General features: G+C 42.9%; 1 protein-coding gene across 12 annotated transcripts in view; it reads left to right on the top strand.

Annotated features, from left to right (window-relative positions):
* Positions 1-18,538, top strand: part of Cdc14b (cell division cycle 14B) — a 77,081-nt gene that overhangs the window by 40,329 nt on the left and 18,214 nt on the right. For all 12 annotated transcript variants that reach the window (XM_050144543.1, XM_050144539.1, XM_050144542.1 and 9 more), the window contains 6 exons: positions 3,879-3,955; positions 7,690-7,756; positions 9,053-9,115; positions 12,390-12,477; positions 12,913-13,143; positions 18,310-18,448. In XM_050144543.1, the coding sequence (XP_050000500.1) occupies positions 3,879-3,955; positions 7,690-7,756; positions 9,053-9,115; positions 12,390-12,477; positions 12,913-13,143; positions 18,310-18,448 (665 nt within the window). The remainder of the gene's footprint in view (positions 1-3,878; positions 3,956-7,689; positions 7,757-9,052; positions 9,116-12,389; positions 12,478-12,912; positions 13,144-18,309; positions 18,449-18,538) is intronic.

Raw genomic sequence — 18,538 nt, 5'->3', positions numbered from 1 at the left:
ATATCTATTTCTATGTATTCATTCCCCAAACAGATTTTAAAACCACAGCTTTTTTAAAAGTTCATCGCTGGGAATCTGGAGTTTTCCCTCACCTCCCTCCATAGGAAAAAAATGCTACATTGTTCTCTTCTTCTGAATTGAACTTGTATTCCAAGACTAACCCACAGTTACTTAATGAATTAAAAGGCTATTTTTCTCTTGAAATTTAGAAAGAAATCAGGGCATTACCACTTTGGTATTTAAAGAAACCATGAAGCTACAGTCTGGCGGAATAAAAATCACTTTAAATTGATGTTTAAGCAAAAAGCTTGTATAGTTTTATACAGAGAAGGTCTTGGAAAGCTAGAGAAACTCTGAAAGAAGGTTCTCTGGATTTCATTAGTTTGAATTACGTGTGTATGCACACACACACATGCTCTTCTTACTGACTAGTGGGCTTTGGTTCTGTGTATTTGTTCAGGTGATTCATTCAGGATTACAATGTCTTAGTTTTGTTTTCTTGGCAGTTCTCTTTATTATAATTCTAGTATCCTCCAGGAGAGAGTTTATCTGATGTGTCTGACATGTTCAGGAGTTTACAGCATGATGTCCAATTCGATCACTAATAAAAGTTGCAGTGAACCAGGAGCCTTTAATCCCAGCAGTGTGGTGATTTCTCAGGAAATTAGGACAAAAACCTTCCTCAAGACCCAGTGATACCACTTTTGGGTATATATCCAAAGGATGCTCAATCGTGCCACAAGGACATGTGCTCAACTATGTTCATAGCAGCTTTGTTTGTCATAGCCAGAACCTGGAAACAACCTAAATGCCCCTCGACCGAAGAAATGGATAAGGAAAATGTGGTACATTTACACAATGGAGTATACACAACAGAAAAAAATAATGACAGCTTGAATTTTGCAGGAAAATGGATGGAGCTAAAAAACATTATTTTGAGTGAGGTAACCCAGACACAGAAAGACAATTATCACATGTACTCACTCATAGGTGGTTTTTAAACATAAAGCAAAGAAAGCCAGCCTACAAACCACAATTCCAGAGAATTTAGACAACAATGCGGACACTAAGAGAGACTTACATAGATCTAATCTACATGGGAAGTAGAAAAAGACAAGATCTCCGGAGTAAATTGGGAGCATGGGGACCTTGGGGGAGGATTGAAGGAGGAGGGGAGAGGCAGGGAGGGGAGCAGAGAAAAATGTAGAGCACAATAAATATCAATAAAAAAAAAGAATACCTTTCTTTGTTCTTGGAATTGATTGATGTTATGTTAGACCTTTTCATAACGTCACTGAAGATAAGTAAATATTTGAGCATTCTGTTAATTAGTGTATTATTTTCCCATTGCTGTAACTAAATACTTAACAAAAATAATGTAATAGAAGGATTTATTTTGGCTCCTGGTCGAAGAGAGTTCAGTGTAGTTTATAATGGGGGATGTGGCCGGGATTCTTCACTTCTCAGAAACAGAACAGGGAATCCTGCCTAGTCTGAAGCCTCAGCCCACTGGAGAACAAGTCTTTTCTCTTTAAACTGCTCTAGAAATGCTTCAGAGACTGGTAGAGGTTGTGTGTCTTCTAGATGATTCCAAACCCAGTCAAGTTGATAGGGAAGGTTTACAGCTATAGTTTGTGGTCTTTTGAGACTAAAAGGAATAAAATTCTAGCAAGAAACAGTTCAGATATTGGGGAGACAGGCCATTTATAACTGTTAAAACAAAATAATTGAAATATCCTCTGAAAGTTGTCAAGTTTTTATTATTTGTTCTAAGATCTAGCTTTATGCTTAAGATTTTTGCTTGATATATTAACGTGTTGTTGACTTATTGTGTGTGTGTGTGTGTGTGTATACACCTATGTATAGAGACAAGAGGTAGATGTATGTGTCTTCCTCATTTTCCACCTCCTTTTTTTTTGAGGCAGGATCTCTCACTGAGCCTGGAGGCTCATCAGTTTGGCTAGGCTGTTCTGACCACTGGACTTCAGAGATCTGCCTGTCCGCTTCCTAGCACTGCAGTTAGAGACTTGCATTGCCATGTTCACCTTTTACACAGATCCTGGGGATCCGACTTCGAATGCTCGTGCTTGCTTAGTAATCACTTTACCAAATGAACGCGTCCCCAGCTGTGGTCTCTTAATCTTTGTTTTGAGACACGATTTCTCTATGTAGTCCTGTCTGTCCTGGAACTCTCTTCTCTGTAGGCTAGGCTGGGCTTGAACTCAAGAGATTCAACTGTCTGCCTCCCGAGTACATGGACTAAAAGAATGCACCACCATGTCTGTCTTTGTTACTTTCTTTTTTTTAAAAAATAATTGCTTTTAATCTAGTGATAGGCTTACATTAAAGTCAACTTACTTATGAACTGTTATTAAGTGCTCTTTATTATCCTAAGTACATTGGGTTCTACACAGTAGAGCCATTCATTTATGCTTGGACAGGAGCTGAGTGATAGGAAACACAGCCTTCACTTCAGAGCGCCTCCAGCCAGAAGAACAACTTTCACTTACAGTATTAAGCACTAGAGATCAGAATCTTGTAATTGAGCTGGTGCTGGTGGTGCAGGCCTTCAATCCTAGCATTCAGGAGGTAGATGCAGGTGAATCTTTTGAGTTTATGGCTAACCTGATCTCCAGATAGAGTTCCAGGATAGCCAGGGCTGCCCAGGGAAACCCTGTCTTGAGAAACAAAAACCAAAAGAAGCAACAGTAGCTTATAAGTAACTTGGTAGTGTTTTTTCCCTTTTATTCTGTTTCTCAGGCCTAGGGAATCAAATTCAGGATCTTCTGCACTCTGCTACCAAGATACTCCTAGATTCGATTTTTTATTTTTTTATTTTTTTTGCTATTGTAATTTAAAATCTATTTTCCATAAATAAGCTTTGGAATTTAATTTAGTTTCTTCATATGTGTCTAACTGAATGCATGTGGGTCCCTGGTTCTTACATGGGATTTGGAAACACTCTGCAGATAGTGGTGGCTGGGGAAAATAGGATCAGCTTCTTCAGATGTACAGGTGAAGCCCTCAGATGAAAAGACCTCAAAACAATATACAAAAGTTGAAGAAAAGACTCCTGGCCACAATCAAGGTATCTCAGCATGAACTACAATTGGTAAAGAAGGGGATTTGGCCAGGTCTGGTAGTGCATTCCTGGGGTAGGTGCATCTCCGTGAGTTTACGATCAGCCTGGTCTGCATTGTGAGTTCTAGGTCAGCCAGGGCTAGAAAGCTCATGAGACTGTCTCAACAAAAAGAAAGAAAGAAAATGTGTTTTTAAAGTGCTACACTTCTTAGCACAGGTTGTTTAGTGTTGGTGCACTCAGGGTTCACGTGGCAAGGAGGACTCTTCCCTGGTAGGTTGTACTGTAGGAAATGCTTTTGTTCACTGCAAAGATTTGTCTTTCATATTGGTTTAATAAAACGCTGATTGGCCAGTAGCCCAACAGGAACCATAGGTGGGGCAACCAGACTAGGAGAATTCTGGGAAGAGGAAAGGCAGAGAGTCAGTCATTACCCAGACACAGGAAGCAAGATGAGAATGCCTACTGGGAAAAGGTACCAAGCCACATGGCTAAACATACATAAGAATTATGGGTTAGTTTAAGTTGTAAGAGCTAGTTAGTAATAAGCCTGAGCAATAGTCCAAACAGTTTATAATTAATATAAGCCTTTGTGTGTCTATTTGGGACTGAATGGCTGTGGGACTGGGCAGGCCAGAAACTTCTGTCTATAAGGTTGAAACAAACAATTAACTTAGGATCCTGGGAGCCTGAGAACTTGGCTCTGCTGCTAGGCTAGAACTTTTGTAAAAACTGCTTCTTGGTGATAGAACTGTGTCATTTAGAAGTAAATTGCCCTTTTCTTTTTTTCCAAATACAGGTTATATATTTGGGGAGGACTCCAGAAGATGCATATAGAACATTAATCTTTGGAGATACAGCCTATATTCCTTTCAGGTAAATGTGTAGATCTGTTTGTATAAATGTATAAATCTATAGACCAAATAGACCTACCTGATCTGTTTGGTCAGATCCTTACCAGGAAGTTCTTAGTGGTAATTCTTTTATCTTTTTAAATGAATTTTTAATTTTTTTTAACGCCTCGACCACAGTTTTCTCTCCCTCCACTTTTCCCAGTCTCCCCTTCACCAACTACCTCTCAGCCCCACCCCCATCCACTCCTCTATTTCTATTCAGAAAAGAACAGGGCCCCCCCCCCATGGTAAAACCCAAACATGGCGTCTCAAGTTGCAGTAAGACTAGGCAGGCGCTTCCTCTCTTATTAAGGCTGGACGAGGCAGCCAAGTAGGAGGAAGGGGTTCCAAAGGCTGTCAAGAGGTAGAGACAGCCCTTACTTCCACTGTTGAGAGTCCCACAAGAAGACCAAGCTGTCACATATAAATAGAGGGCATAGGCCAGCTCCATGCAGGCTCCCTGACTGTCAGTTCAGTCTCTGTGAGCCTCTATGAGCCCTGGTTAGTTGATTCTGTGGGTTTTCTTGACCCCTCTGACTCCTATAATTCTTTCCCCCTCTTGTGCAGGAATCCCTGTGCTCTTCCTAATGTTTAGCTGTGGGTCATCTGTTTCTGTCAGTTGCTGGATAAAGCCTATCTGATGTTTCTGATGTTAATTGGGCTTGACTCCAGTCTATGAGTATAGCAGACTATCAACCAATAGACATCATTACATTGACTTTTTTCTCTGCCAGTCGTATTTGGTTCTAGGTCTCTGTGCTCTCCAGCCTCCGAATCCTGGCACTCTAGGCAGTGTCCAGTGTGAGCTTCTCCTGGCATGGGTCTCAGACTGGACCGGTCAGTCACTGATTGGCCATTCCCTCAGTTCTGCTCCTCCTTTACCCCACCACATCTTGTAGGCAGGACAAATTGTAGGTCCGTAGTTATGTGGATGGACCTCCTCTGGAAGTCTTGGCTACAGGAGATGACCTGTTCAGGCTGCATATCCACTATTGCTAGGAGTCTTGGGGTGACCCTGTAGATTTCTTGGGAGGTTTTTTTTTTTTTCTTTTTTCTTTTTCTTTTTTCTTTTTTTTTCGAGACAGGGTTTCTCTGTGGCTTTGGAGCCTGTCCTGGAACTAGCTCTGTAGACCAGGCTGGTCTCGAACTCACAGAGATCCGCCTGCCTCTGCCTCCCGAGTGCTGGGATTAAAGGCATGCGCCACCACCGCCCCGGCTTCTTGGGAGTTTTCATTACACTAGGTTTCTCCCTCACCCCAAATGCCCCCCTCCAGTGTCTCTTCCAGTACTCTTCCCTCTCCATCTCCACCAACTTGATCCCTCCTATTCCCATCCCCACCCACCCGTCCATCTGTAAAGTCTATTCTGTTTCCCCTTCCCAGGGAGACCCAAGCGTCTCCCTTTGAGCCCTCCTTATTACTTAGCTTCTTTGGTTGGTTCTGTGGATTGTAGCATGATTGTTCTTTACTTTACAGCTGATATCACTTACGAAGTGAGTACACACCATGTTTGCCTTTCTGGCTCTGGGTTACCTCACTCAGGATGTTTTTTTCTAGTTCCATCTGTTTGTCTGCAAATTTCATGATGTCATTGTCCTTACCTGAGTAATACTCCACCGGGTAAATGTACCACATTTTCTTTATCCATTCTTTGATTGAGGGGCATCTAGGTTGTTTGTAGTTTCTGGCTATTACGAATTTAAAGCTGCTATGAACATAGTTGAGCAAATGTCCTTGTGGTAAGATGAAGCATCCTTTGGGTAGATGCCCAAGAGCTGGGTCTTGAGGTAGATTGAGTCTCAGTTTTCTGAGAAAACGCCATATTGGTTTCCTAAGTGGCTGTACGAGTTTGGTCTCTTACCAGTAGTGGGAGAGTGTACCCCCTTGCTCCACATCCTCACCAGCATGAGCTGTCACTTGTAGTTTTGATCTTAGTCATTCTGATAGGTGTAAGATGAAATCTCAGAGCCGTTTTGATTTACGTTTCCCTGATGGCTAAATGTGCTCAGTGTTTCTTTAAATGTTTGTCAGCCATTTGAGATTCTTCTGTCGAGAATTTTCTGTTTTAACTTTGTACCCCATTTTTTAATTGAGTTATTTGTTTTTTGTCGTTGTTGAGATACAGTTTTTTTGAGATACGGTTCGCATTGTCCCTTGATCCTCTTCTTTGCACCTCCCAAATTCTAGGGTTACAGGCATGCATTACCATGCCTGTCCTGTGGTTGTTAATAGCTCGCTTTGGATATCAGATAGAGAACTGGTTGTCAGCTTTGCTGTTGTCTCCTTTACAAACTTAAGCCTCCGTTGGTAATGAAGATAGGAACTATGGTACTGCCTACCTGCAAACAAGCAGATTTAGTGCCTGCTCTCACCCACTGTTTGATCAGTATTCATAGCCCTTTCTCTTTTTTTAAAGTTGTTGCATATTTGGAATTTGGAAAGGAAACACTAATGTAAACAGACATTGCATACATATGTGTACATGTGCACATGTATGTGTGTAGCACTTAGGAGTTGAACTCAGGCACTGCACAGGCACACACCACTGAGCCTAAACCCCATACAGCTGAGTCTTACACATGCATGTGTGACTGCCACACTTTGGGGTGTAGAACTTGGCTCTTATTCTCAAAGATTCCCTCTTGCCCTAGAGACTGCTCTTAGGTTACCTTTCCTGCTGTGTCTTAGACCTTTTGCTTTTGAACTCCCTGTGTTTAGAGTCCTCTAGTGTGCATCTTGAGGGGATGGCTCAGTGATTAAAGCAGTTGCTGCACAGGCCTGGAGACCAGGGTTTAGGTTCTCCAGTTCCCATGAATGCTGGGTGGGAATGACAACCTGCCTGCAATTCCTGCCTTGGAAAAAAAAGACAGTATATCCCTAGAGCAAGCTAGGCTAGCAAGGCCAGTCATGTAGGTGGACTCTGGGTTTGCTGAGAGATCTTACCTCAGTGAATAAGGTGGGCGAGCAATTGAGGGTGATTTCTGATGGCTCAGGTCAGGGTATTCATGAAGCAAGCATGTGTGTTCAGATAGGAGTGGGGCTTGAATAGAGCAGGCCTTGAGCCACCGTGGTTCTCAGAGAGATCGTGCATCAGATTCTTTGCAAGGTTGAATCGGCATGCCTTTAGCTGGGTTGGAGAATTGTCAATCACATTAAGGAATTATTGATAGTAGTTAACAGTTGCTGTCAAAGTCATTGTATTCCTGCACTTGGAGAGTTTCCTCTCTTCCCATTGATTGATATAGGGCTGGTGTATTTGACTGTCGGCTAATTGTGCACTTGCTCAGGTGTGGAGAGTTTTTTGTTTTGTTTTACCCAAAGGTTTGGATGCTCTTTTGCTCTAGTATTTTTATTGGAATTTTGACCCTTAAGAATTAGAAAGGGGTCAGGAGAGATGGCTTAGCAGTTAAGAGCACTGGCTGCTTTTCCAGAGGACCTGGGTTCAATTCTCAGTACCCACATGACAGCTCACTACAGTCTGTAATTCCAGTTCCAGGGAATCTTACCCCGTGTGCATAAAATCAAGTTAAATAAATTAAAAAAGAAAAGAATTAGGGAAAAGTTACCCAGTTAAATTGTTCAAAGTTGTGGTATAGCTGTGGGAACAAAATGCTTGGGTCTGTGCTTTAGAGATCATTGGCACATTGACTTCTAACCAGTTTTGTCTGGGGTGAGTATGCTGTAGAACATTAACAGAGTAACACTTTGGGAATTTCAGAGATGCTGCCTACGGAAGCTGCAGTTTCTATATTACACTTCTCGACTGTTTTCACGCAGTAAAGAAGGTGAGTGTCTTGGAGAAGATGAGGCGTTCTGCACAGTTCTGTTAGAATTTCTTCAAAAGAGGGGTGTGAGGTCAGAAGTATTCCATTCCCAGTTAACATTAAAGGGACCCCAAAGCGATAGCTCATTCTGAATTTCTCATTGCTTCTCTGCATGAATGGGATGGAAAAGCCACAGGCTGGGTTTGTCCGTTAGTTGGTTGAGCACTACTGTAGTGTTGACTGAGGTTTCTGTTCTGCCCGGTTCCCACAGCCATTAAAAAATCACAGAGAGGTCTACATTAATCATAAACTGATTGGCCCAGAGCTCAGGCTTTTTTATTAATTAATTTTTATAATTTATATCAGCCCACAATTCTTGTCTGCGTTAGCCACATGGCTTGGTACCTTATTTGTGTTGACCGAGGTTTCTGTCCTGCCCAGTCCTGTAGCCGTTTAGTCCCAAATAAATTCACCGAGGCCTATATTAATTATAAACTGATTGGCCTATTAGCTCAGGCTTCTTATTAACTAGTTCTTACATTTTACATTAACCCATTATTTTTATCTGTGTTAGCCACGTGTCTTGGTACCTTTTTTGGCTTCCTCTGAGGCTGGGTCACAACTGTAGACTGAGCTTTCCTCTTTCCACAGTTTTCCTGTTCTCATTGGCCCGCCTATACTTCCTGCCTGGCTACTGGCCAATCAGCATTTTATTAAAAATAATACAAGTGACAGGATAAAAGATCATTGTCCCATGGCAGTGTAGCATGTGAGAGGCTAAGGGTTCAACCCCAGCATCACAAAAATAAGGCACAAATAAGAGAGTTAAGTAATTCGGTTCTAGATACAGTATTAGTTTTGAGCGTGTCTGATTTAAAATAAAAAAGTTGAATACTTTTTTCTTCCAAGTTCTGTTTATATATCTGTAACATAGTAGCCGTGGGGCAGAGACTTGCTCAGTGACGTTGTTGGGTTAGCCTATACAATGTCCTAGGTCCCAGCCCCTGTACCAACAACACAGTAACATGAGACTCAGTTTTCTTTCCAGGCATTGAACTTTGAGTTCAACATTGTTACAAAGTTTTATATAAAAAAAGTGAGTCACAATTGCTTTCTCAGAAAGTTTCAGGGCTGGGGGTATGGCATAGGGCCCAGCAACAAATAAGCGAACAAAACTCCCATAGCCTTAGAAATCGCTCAGCATGAATTCATTGATACTTTCTAGGACGTTTCCTGGTGCTTAGTAGAAACTTGGGTAGGACGTTGGTTTTTTTGTTTATACCTTTGTTCTTAAAAAGTTTTCCTTTCGTATTTTAGGCAATGCAGTATGGCTTTTTAAATTTCAACGCATTTAACCTTGATGAATATGAACACTATGAAGTAAGTTCCGGCTCTTCTCAGACTCCCTGCCCCACACTGAAGTGCCCTTGATCGGCGTATCCATATTAGTGCACAAAGTAACGCTTTTAATTTGTTGTTACTGTTATTATTATTTATATGTGTGTGTATGATATGCATTGGTGAGCTTGTGAGGTCAGAGGACAACTTAGCAGAGCCAATTTTCTCCTTTCACATCTGCGTGGGTTCTGGGGCCCAACTTGTGGTCATTAGGCTTGTGTGGCAACTGCGTGACCTGTTAAGTCATCCCACTGGCCGGGATGATGTTTTGATGGATATGTGCTTGAGAAACGGGTCCCTGAGTCAAGCTCATTCACACGTGTGTTGTCTCTGCAGTGTGTGTGCTGAAAACATTTAAGATGTAGGAACAACTTGACAGCTGTGACTGGTAGTGGCTCACACCTTTAATCCCAACACTCGGGAGGCAGAGGCAGGTGGATCTCCATGAATTTGAGGCCAGCCTGGTCTACAGAGTTGGTTCCAGGACAGCCTGGGCTGTTACACAGAAAAACCCTGTCTCTTAAAAAAAAAAAAAATTCACAGCACTCAGGAGACAGAGGCCGATTTCTGAGTTTAATACGTGGTGAACAGGCATTCATTGGTATAGTCTTTGCAATGCTTAGTTTAAATTCTGTTTTTAGTCTTGGTGACCTTCCTGTAGTGGTGGGGTACAGGTTTTGAAGTCCTCAGTGTGGGCACAGAAAGGTAATTAGTTGCTGTGTCTGGTGACCGCCAAAGTATATTTGACTGATGTTAGAGCCGATTTGTATTGTCTGGACACTTCTGTTTCCAGTTATGAAAACTAAGCACAAATAACCAGGCCTGGTGTCAGACACCTTTAATCCCAGTACTCAGGTAGATCTCTGCATCTTTGAGGCCAGCCTGGTCTCATATAGTGAGTTTCAGGCCAGCCTGTAGTTTGAGGCTACGTAGTGACACCCTATCTAAAAACAAAAAGCCCCAAATGTTTTAGATAAAAGAGTGAGCCTTTTACTGGAATCCGCATGTTAAAAATCCAGGAACAGAGCTGGGGAGATGACTCAGTAGATGAAATGGTTATTGTGTAAGAGCGAGAACCTGATTTAGGTCTCAGCGCCCATAAAAGGAGCCCAGTGTGGCAGCAGACATCTTTAATGCCAGCACTGGGGAGGTACAGAGAGCAGTGTCCCTGGGGCCCACTGGTCAACTGTTTTAGCTGATATCGGTAAGCTCCAGATTCGGTGAGAAAACCTGTCTCAAAAAATAAGGTGGTGCAACCGATGTTGGGGTTCTAGCTGAAGATCAGAAAAGCAAAACAACCAAGCCACAGACAAATCATACCTCTTACAAGGCTGATGGGCTGCAGACTGAGCCTCTATCCCCCTCCCTTTTAGTGCTGGGATTAAAGGCCTTTGACTCCCTAGTACTGGCATTAAAGGTGTGAGCCACTACCACCTGGATCTGTTTCTGCATTGATCTTGTTTAGCCCAGGTAGCCTCTGTCTCCCAAATCCTGTGATTAAAGGTGTGTGACACCACTGCCTGACCTCTAGTGGCTTAGTTTTACCTTCTGATCTTCAGGTAAGCTTTATTTATTAAAACATAAATAAGTATCACTATAAGGTGGAGAGGAAGTCGACCTCTGGCCCACACACATACACACATACACACACATACACATTTGCGTACACAAGCACAACACACGCTCACGTGGGAATGTGGATTATTATTACCAGACTGAAGTCTCTTCTAGGAGCTCTGGTCCTGGCCTACCCTATCAGATAAAGAAGATGGGGCAGGAGAAAGTGTCCAGGCAGGAAAATTCACAGATATCTTTAAGTTATATATCTTTTAACTTAAAAATAAAAAAAAAAAAAAACCAGAAAATCCTCGATTCTAGACGCCCTCATCCAAACAGATGAGTAAGAGGAAAGCTGTCGTTACTTTGAGGAGAGGAGGCTCTTTAGACCATACTCCATGCATTCATATCCCAAGTCCGTAGGTAATTAGCTTTTGCTGTCGGTTTCTAAAGAGCTTTTATTTAGAAGTCTGAAGTAGAATTGAAGTGTTTTGTTGACGATCTGGGCTGTTTTCATGGCAAAGATAGAGCAAATCCTTGGGGTTCGCTCATGGCAACTGTGTCCTCCTTGTGATGCCAATGAGTAAACCAGGCAGGCATGGCTGAGACCTGTAATCCCAGCACTTGAAAGAAAGAGACAGATGATTCCAGGGGTGGACCAGACCAGCCTAGTTAGTGTTTGCAAGCTCTGGCTTTAGCAAGAGACCGTGTCCCAACAAATGAAGCAGAGAGTGATTGAACATCAGATGTCAACTTTGGGCTTCCACACATGCGAACACGCACACATACGTGTGCACCATACACACTTAAAAATACTTTTTCTAGGTGTATGAAATATTAAAATAGCAGTTGGCACATGAAGCGCGGTGTTTCTTCTACTGCAGTTGAGTGATTTTTTTTCTCTCTCTTGGTGCTGATTCTCTCTGTCACAGTCAATTGCCTTTTGTTTCTTTAAAAGTCTTATTCTGCCAGGTGTGGTGGTGTATGCTTATAATCCCAACCCATGGAAGTCAGTGGCAGACAGAGCTCTGTTGAGTTGAAGGGCATCCTTGTTTACATAGCAGGTCGAGACCATCCAAGGTTACAGTAAGAGCAAGGTGGACAGCGCCTGAGGAACGGCACCAAGGCTGTGTCTGTCCTCTGCGCACACACACACACACACACACACACACACACACACACACACACACACCATAAAGTGTTTTCTTGCTTCCCTCTTGTTAAATGGAAGCAGTGGAGACCGTGCTTCTATCTAACACATTCCCTGTTTTTCCTCAGGGAGTCAAAATTAAAATTGTTTACATAGCAAGTTACTCGTCTGTTTAGGATAATGGGTAAGAGACCTTTTAGAGTCCTTATACACTAGACACATTTGCTTCCTTACTAGGAATTAGTATCCTATCATAAGAATTTTTTCAGATAAAATAACCAGGTAGTTGAAGTATAGTAATTGAGTACAGAGTATGTTTTCTAGGCTGATGACCCAAGCAAAGAAATACTTTTAAAACAAAGTGATTGACACCAGGAAGGTTAGCCATCCCTTGGGAATACCCAAAGCAAGGCACAATAGATTTCTGTCTTGTGCTCACTAATAAACAACAACATGCTAACGCCAGTGGCTTGGAACTCTGAGAGTATTGAGAAGGGAGGTGGAAGGAGATGGGGTTCAAAGGTTATTTGTCCTGGTCTTCCTTTGCAGAAAGCAGAAAATGGAGATTTTAACTGGATAATACCAGAGCGGTTTCTTGCCTTCTGTGGACCTCATTCAAGATCGAGGCTTGAAAGTGGTATGCAAAACTATGGAACCATTGTAGCCTTTGGAAATGGAAGCACAAGCTGGGCATAGTAGAGTGTGCCTGTTCTCTCAGCTGTTTGAGAGTCTGAGTGAGGCAGGAGGAAGAGTCCTGAGTTCTGGTGTGCTGTGGGGTTGGCTGCCGGTATTGCCATGGTCACCTCTGAGAATGACCCAGCCCAGCTTAGAAAGAGACGAAAGAATTAAGCTAAGCTTGACTCAGTCTGTATGATTTAACCACTCTTGGTGGTTATTGGAGCGCATTGTTTTGCCTGGATGTTAACTTTTTACAACTTTTGTGTTTTACAGTTATAATCAAATTGGTATTCAGTCCCCAATCCAGACACTGTTTCCACCCTCTTTCAGGTGAAACTATTTTTCATTCTTTCCTTCCTGCATTTTACAAGATGTGGTGCGTTTCTTTATGTAGGTTACCACCAACATTCTCCTGAGACTTATATTCCATATTTTAAGAATCACAATGTAACTACCATTATCCGTCTGAATAAGAGGATGTATGATGCTAAGCGCTTTACGGATGCTGGTTTCGATCACCATGATCTTTTCTTTCCGGATGGCAGCACCCCTGCTGAGGCAATTGTCCAAGAGTTTCTCGATATTTGTGAAAATGTTGAGGGTGCCATTGCAGTGCACTGCAAAGGTAAGCGGCTGGGCTGGGTTAAAGAGCAGTGTACACGGATGAGTACGTGTGGAGATACATGTCACATACGCTTGTGTTACAGGGAGAGACATACGACACTGTGTTTTTGAAAGAATGGTTTAAAGTTTTTCTATGACATTATCGTGTGTGCGTGCGTGCGTGTGAGCGTGTGTGCGTGAGCGCGCGTGTGTGTGTGCGTGAGCACGTGTGTGCCTAGCGCGTGTGTGTGCGTGAGCATGTGTGTGTGTGTGTGTGTGTGTGTGTGTGCGCGCGTGAGCACGCGTGCGTGTGCGTTCTCTTACCATATAGTTTCTGGGGATGAAGCTCACATCGTCAGACTGATAGCAAGTTACCAGTGGATCCATCTCACTGGCCAGAAAGAATAATTTTAAAACCCTACAATCATGAAAAGCATAGTAAATTATTTTCATGAATAAGCCTACAAAGGCTTATCACATTGAAATGGTGCATTTATTCAAATGTCTGTCGTGTGCCTATGTGGTAAGTCCTTAGGTTGTCAGTGATAGAGCAAGGTCTTACTGTGTGGAGAATAAGATCTGACGATGTATTTCAGCAGCCGTAGCAGTTTCTCATACTAAATGTTCCGTGAATGACTGTAAATGACGCACTGTATGGATATAGTAGAGTTTATTAACTTTAATGTGAACTGGTTAAGGAGGCAAGGGATATAATCACTAAGAAAAGTTCAATAGCAAGATAAAGAAAAAATAAAGCAACCACCAAATTAATTTCTGGAATTAAAACTGTATCTGTAGTTAGGAGTCGAGCTATAACCCCAACATTCAAATGTTCATTTTGCAGTGGAAGATGACAAGGCATACCAAAAAGTAAAGTGGAAGGGGAGCCAGGAAAAGTATAAAAAAATCCACAAAAAATACCCTTGAGTTGAACAGTGGTGGTGCACACCTTTAATCCCAGTACTTGGGAGGCAGAGGCAGGCAGATCTCAGTGAGTTCGAGGCCAGCCTGGTTTACGAAGAGAGTTCCAGGACAGCCAAGACTATTCCATAGAGAAATCCTGGCTCGAAAAAACAAAACAACAACAAACCAACCCCCCTCAAAACAAAACAAAACAAAACTATCCTTGACAAGGATCAGATAGTGGATTCTCTAGATGATTTAACACAGCACCCTCAACGGTGCTCACGGTGAAAAGAAGGGGGGGGGGAGTGGAGGGTGAGCAAAATCTGAGTGTCAATAGAAGACAAAAACCACAAAGTGAACCCAAAAAGCAGTTCTGAAAATACATTTAAAAACTTACTGACAGGGGTTGGGGATTTAGCTCAGTGGTAGAGTGATTGCCTAGCAAGGGCAAGGCCCTGGGTTTGGTCCTCAGCTTCAGAAAAAAAAAAAAAAAAAAGACAAAATAACAAAATACTTACTGACAGGGTTCCAAAGCAGACTTGCTCAGGCAGAAGGAAGAAGCAGGATGGTTAAGAGCAGAACAAAACCATTAAAATGTCACCAGGCAGGGACTGGAGAGATAAGAGCACTGGCCACTCTGGCTGCTCTTCCAAAGGACGTGGGTTCCATTCCCAGGACCCTCATGGCAGTTCACAACTGTCTGTAACTCACATTCCAGGGGATGTGCAGCCTCACACAGACATACATACAGCTAAAGCCCCAATATACATTTGAGAGAGAGAGAGGGGGAACAAAAAGTCACCAGGTCTAGCAGAGTTGTGGGATGGCGCCCATAAGACCAGCTCCATTGTGTGGAGGAAGCCCCAGCAGAGGGGAGGGAGAAAGGAGGCAAACTCTTGGCCTGGAAAATTTTCCCACTTTGATGAAAGACATGATTGTAAGTATTCTCCAAACTCAGCAAACTCCAAACGAAACCGACACAGAAACTCGCGTGAAGATACATTATAATGATACTGTCTAAAGTCAGACACTGGAAGAAGCACTAGAGGAAATTCTGCTAACGAGATCTCCCGTTAGAAGCCGTGGAGACCAGAGGCAGTGAATTGTTAATAATCCAATTGCTGAAGGAAAAACCCTACAACCGAGAGTCCTATACATCTTCAGAACTCCCTCAAAAATAAGGAGAAATTAAATCACCCTTAGATGGTCACATGCTGGGGGAACTGTTACAACTTGACCTGTGCTCTGTTGGGTGGAGTGGAAAGACCCCAGCAGGTATTTCTGATAGAGGTAAATATGCACGCGGACAGTTAAAGACTAGTAATAGCTTTTAAGTATTGTCACTATTGTAATATAAATATTGTAGCATTAAAAAGATTGGAAACCAGTACAAAAATCCAGGATTGGTTCTGCACAAAGTCTAATAAAAATCACAAACCTTTAGTTATATTGATGAAGAGAAAGGAGAAAAGGCTCAGATTATTAAATCAAGAAGTGACGGTGGGGACACTAACGGAGAGTCTATAGAAATGCCAAGAGGACCTGAACTTGGATCCATGTGTACAAGTTAGGCAAGGCTGAATGTACCTATAATCTCTGCATGGGGCTTGGGGCACACAGGAAGATCGCTGGGCATAGCAGCCTGTCAGCCTAGGTGAAACCAGCAAGCTCTGGGATCACGGAGACACCATATCTCAAGGGTCTGAGGTTGAGAGTGATAAAGATTACTATGAGCAGTTGCAGAACAGAAAATTAGGTAATGGAGATAAAATGGAAAATTCCTGGAAACACAAAGCCTACCAAGACAGAGTTTCCGTGAGACATAGACGGTGGGTTTAAAGTCTACAACGCAGAGAAGGTTGAAATGAAGCGAAGTTTCCAGGTGAAGGAAAAACACTGGACCGTGCTTATCCCCGTGAATAACACCGATTCTCAGAGACTTACTCAAAATTTAGGAGAACGAAGACCACAAGTTGTTGTATGAGGCTCGGATTGCCTTGCTCCCAAGCACAAACAAAGAAGCCGTAAGGTACTGTCAACATTGTAAGCATCCTGAACAAGTGCTGTGGTACGCACTGCAGTCCTAGCGTTGAGGATCAGAATTCAAGATTATCCTCAGCCACATTGTGAGTCTGAGGCCAGTCTGGGGTACAGGAGATAATATGATACAGTAAAATATTATGCACGCTAATAAAGTGTTTGTCCTGGAGTCACAGAAGTAGTGCAACATAGAAAAGCCGATGTGCATCTCCACAGCAACAGTGAATTCCAAAACCCACATCATCAGCTCTGCTAATATGGGAATGGCATTTGATGGAATTCAGCCCCTCCCTTTTGTGATAAAACCACAGAGAACAAAGTAGGCCCAGAAGGAAAGTGTCTCAACATAATAAAAGCCGTGTATAAAAAGCCCACAGCCGCTGTCACCCTGTGGGTTGTAAGAGACAGAAACTGTTCGCCGCTTGCTCTAATCTGGGGTGGTTTTCCTAATAGCTGCTTCTGTTCTCTCCCATATAATTCCAGTTCCAAAGCCTCTGCCACAGTTTCATGTATTTGCTTCATGGGACCCCATTTCTAAATCGTGGGGATCAGGGAGGGTCCTCTAGAGAGTGAAAGCAATAGCGTGTTTATATATAGCATGGGTTATTAAAAGAAATTGTGGAGTCGGTGAGTCCATCCGTCATCTGTACTATGAGCTGCCTGCCTGGAGGCGTGAAGACAGACCTGCTTTTGGGTGGAAAGAAAGCTAGTCTTTTTGTTCTGTTCAGACTTTGAATGGTTTGGAAGAGTGCTGCCCACATTATGGAAAGCAGTATGCTTGCTAAAAATGGCACCAATTGAAATGCTGGTTTTTAACCAGAAATTCCTTCCAAGTTGACACAGACCAAAGGAGTTAATCATGATGGGCTCTGTAGGAGGAGAGAAGGCCAGGAGGTGACTCAGCATCTAACGTTCTGCCACACCAACCTGAGACTGGAGTTCAGAACTCCTCGACACACAAACGCTGGGTGGTCATGTAGCTCACCGGTAGTTAATGCGATGGAAGAGACAGGATTTCCACACTAGCTAGCCAAACCAGCCATTTGGGTGAGATCTGTCAGGTTCAATTTAGAAAGCCTGCCTTAGTAAGGTGGGGAGCAATGAAGGAAGACTCTTAGACTTCTACTTAGGGCTTCCTCATGCATGTGCCCCCTGAAATGCAACCATACGTACACACTCACATGCACACCACATACAGAGAGACACACAAAATGGGGGAAAGAAAAGGAAAAGAGTTGAGGGTATATTTAGGGCGGAGTGCTTGTCTACCATGTCCAAGCACCCCTCAGCTAAAGCAGAGCGTGAACAGTTACGGAGGCCGAGAAAGTGATACTGTTGGATTTGATAGCGAATGTAAGGCTTGGGCAGAAAACACTTCTTAAAAGTTTATTTTTATTTGTGTGCATGTATGTGGTTTTTGAGCCAGAGAGTGTCTGATCTCCTAGAAATGGAGTTACAGGCAGTTATAAGCCACCTGGTAGTGGGTGCTGGGAACTGAACCTGGGTCTTCTGTGAGAGCACTGAGTGCTTGTAGTACAAATAACTTTCTTTTCTTTTTTTTATTTTAGACAAAAAGGGGAAGTATAGTGATATTTTATTTGTGTTTTAATAAATAAAGCTCATCTGAAGATCAGAGTGCAAAGCTAGCCACACCAGTCAGCCATATAGGCCAGGCAGTAGTGGCACACACCTTTAATCCCAGGAGCCACAGTAGTTAGCCACAGAGGCTGGGCAGTGGTGGTACACCTCTAATCCCAGCACCAGAGAGGAATATAAGGCGGAGGAGACAGGAACTCACCCTTTTCAGTCTGAAGATTTCACAGAGGTAAGAGCTCAACGATAGTTTGCTTTTCTGATCTCCAACTTGCACCCCAGTATCAGTCTCTGGGTTTTTATTATTTGTGCTACAAGTGTTCTTTACCATTAGGTCTCCTCTCCAACACCACATTTAAGAATCCCTGTTCAGAAAACGAGCCTCAGTCTTTGGCTTCACATCAAATCCTCTGGGGATTTTAGAAGGATCCAGTCTCTGTTCCTAGGCTGCATCCCACTTAGGTCTTGAGGATGAAACCTGGTACTGCCCTTTTTACAGACCTCTTAAGACTGACTCAGAGAACCTCTGTGGAGGGAGGCAAAACCCTGGGAAGGCTTTAATATTTTTGCTTTTTTTTTTCTTCTTCTTCCTGTTCCAAAAATTCTGGAGGATGTGCAACCAGGTTTCATGGATTGTTTGTTTTTCTAGCTGGCCTTGGCCGAACAGGTACTCTGATAGGCTGCTACCTCATGAAGCATTATAGGATGACGGCAGCCGAAAGCATTGCCTGGCTCAGAATCTGTAGACCGGGTTCTGTGATTGGGCCCCAGCAGCAATTTCTGGTCATGTAAGTACCCTGGAAGCTTGTCTCCTGTAATAGGAGTGTGAGTAGGGGCGGGGGATGGGAGGGCGTCCTTAATTGGAAAGCTGTATTTTC

This window comes from Alexandromys fortis, unplaced genomic scaffold, assembly GCF_014885135.2.
Source record: "Alexandromys fortis isolate MF-2015 unplaced genomic scaffold, M_Fortis_MF-2015_v1.1 scaffold_1, whole genome shotgun sequence".
Taxonomy (NCBI): domain Eukaryota; kingdom Metazoa; phylum Chordata; class Mammalia; order Rodentia; family Cricetidae; genus Alexandromys; species Alexandromys fortis.
The sequence above is the reverse complement of the archived record's forward strand: the minus strand, read 5'-3'. Positions and strand labels throughout refer to the sequence as shown.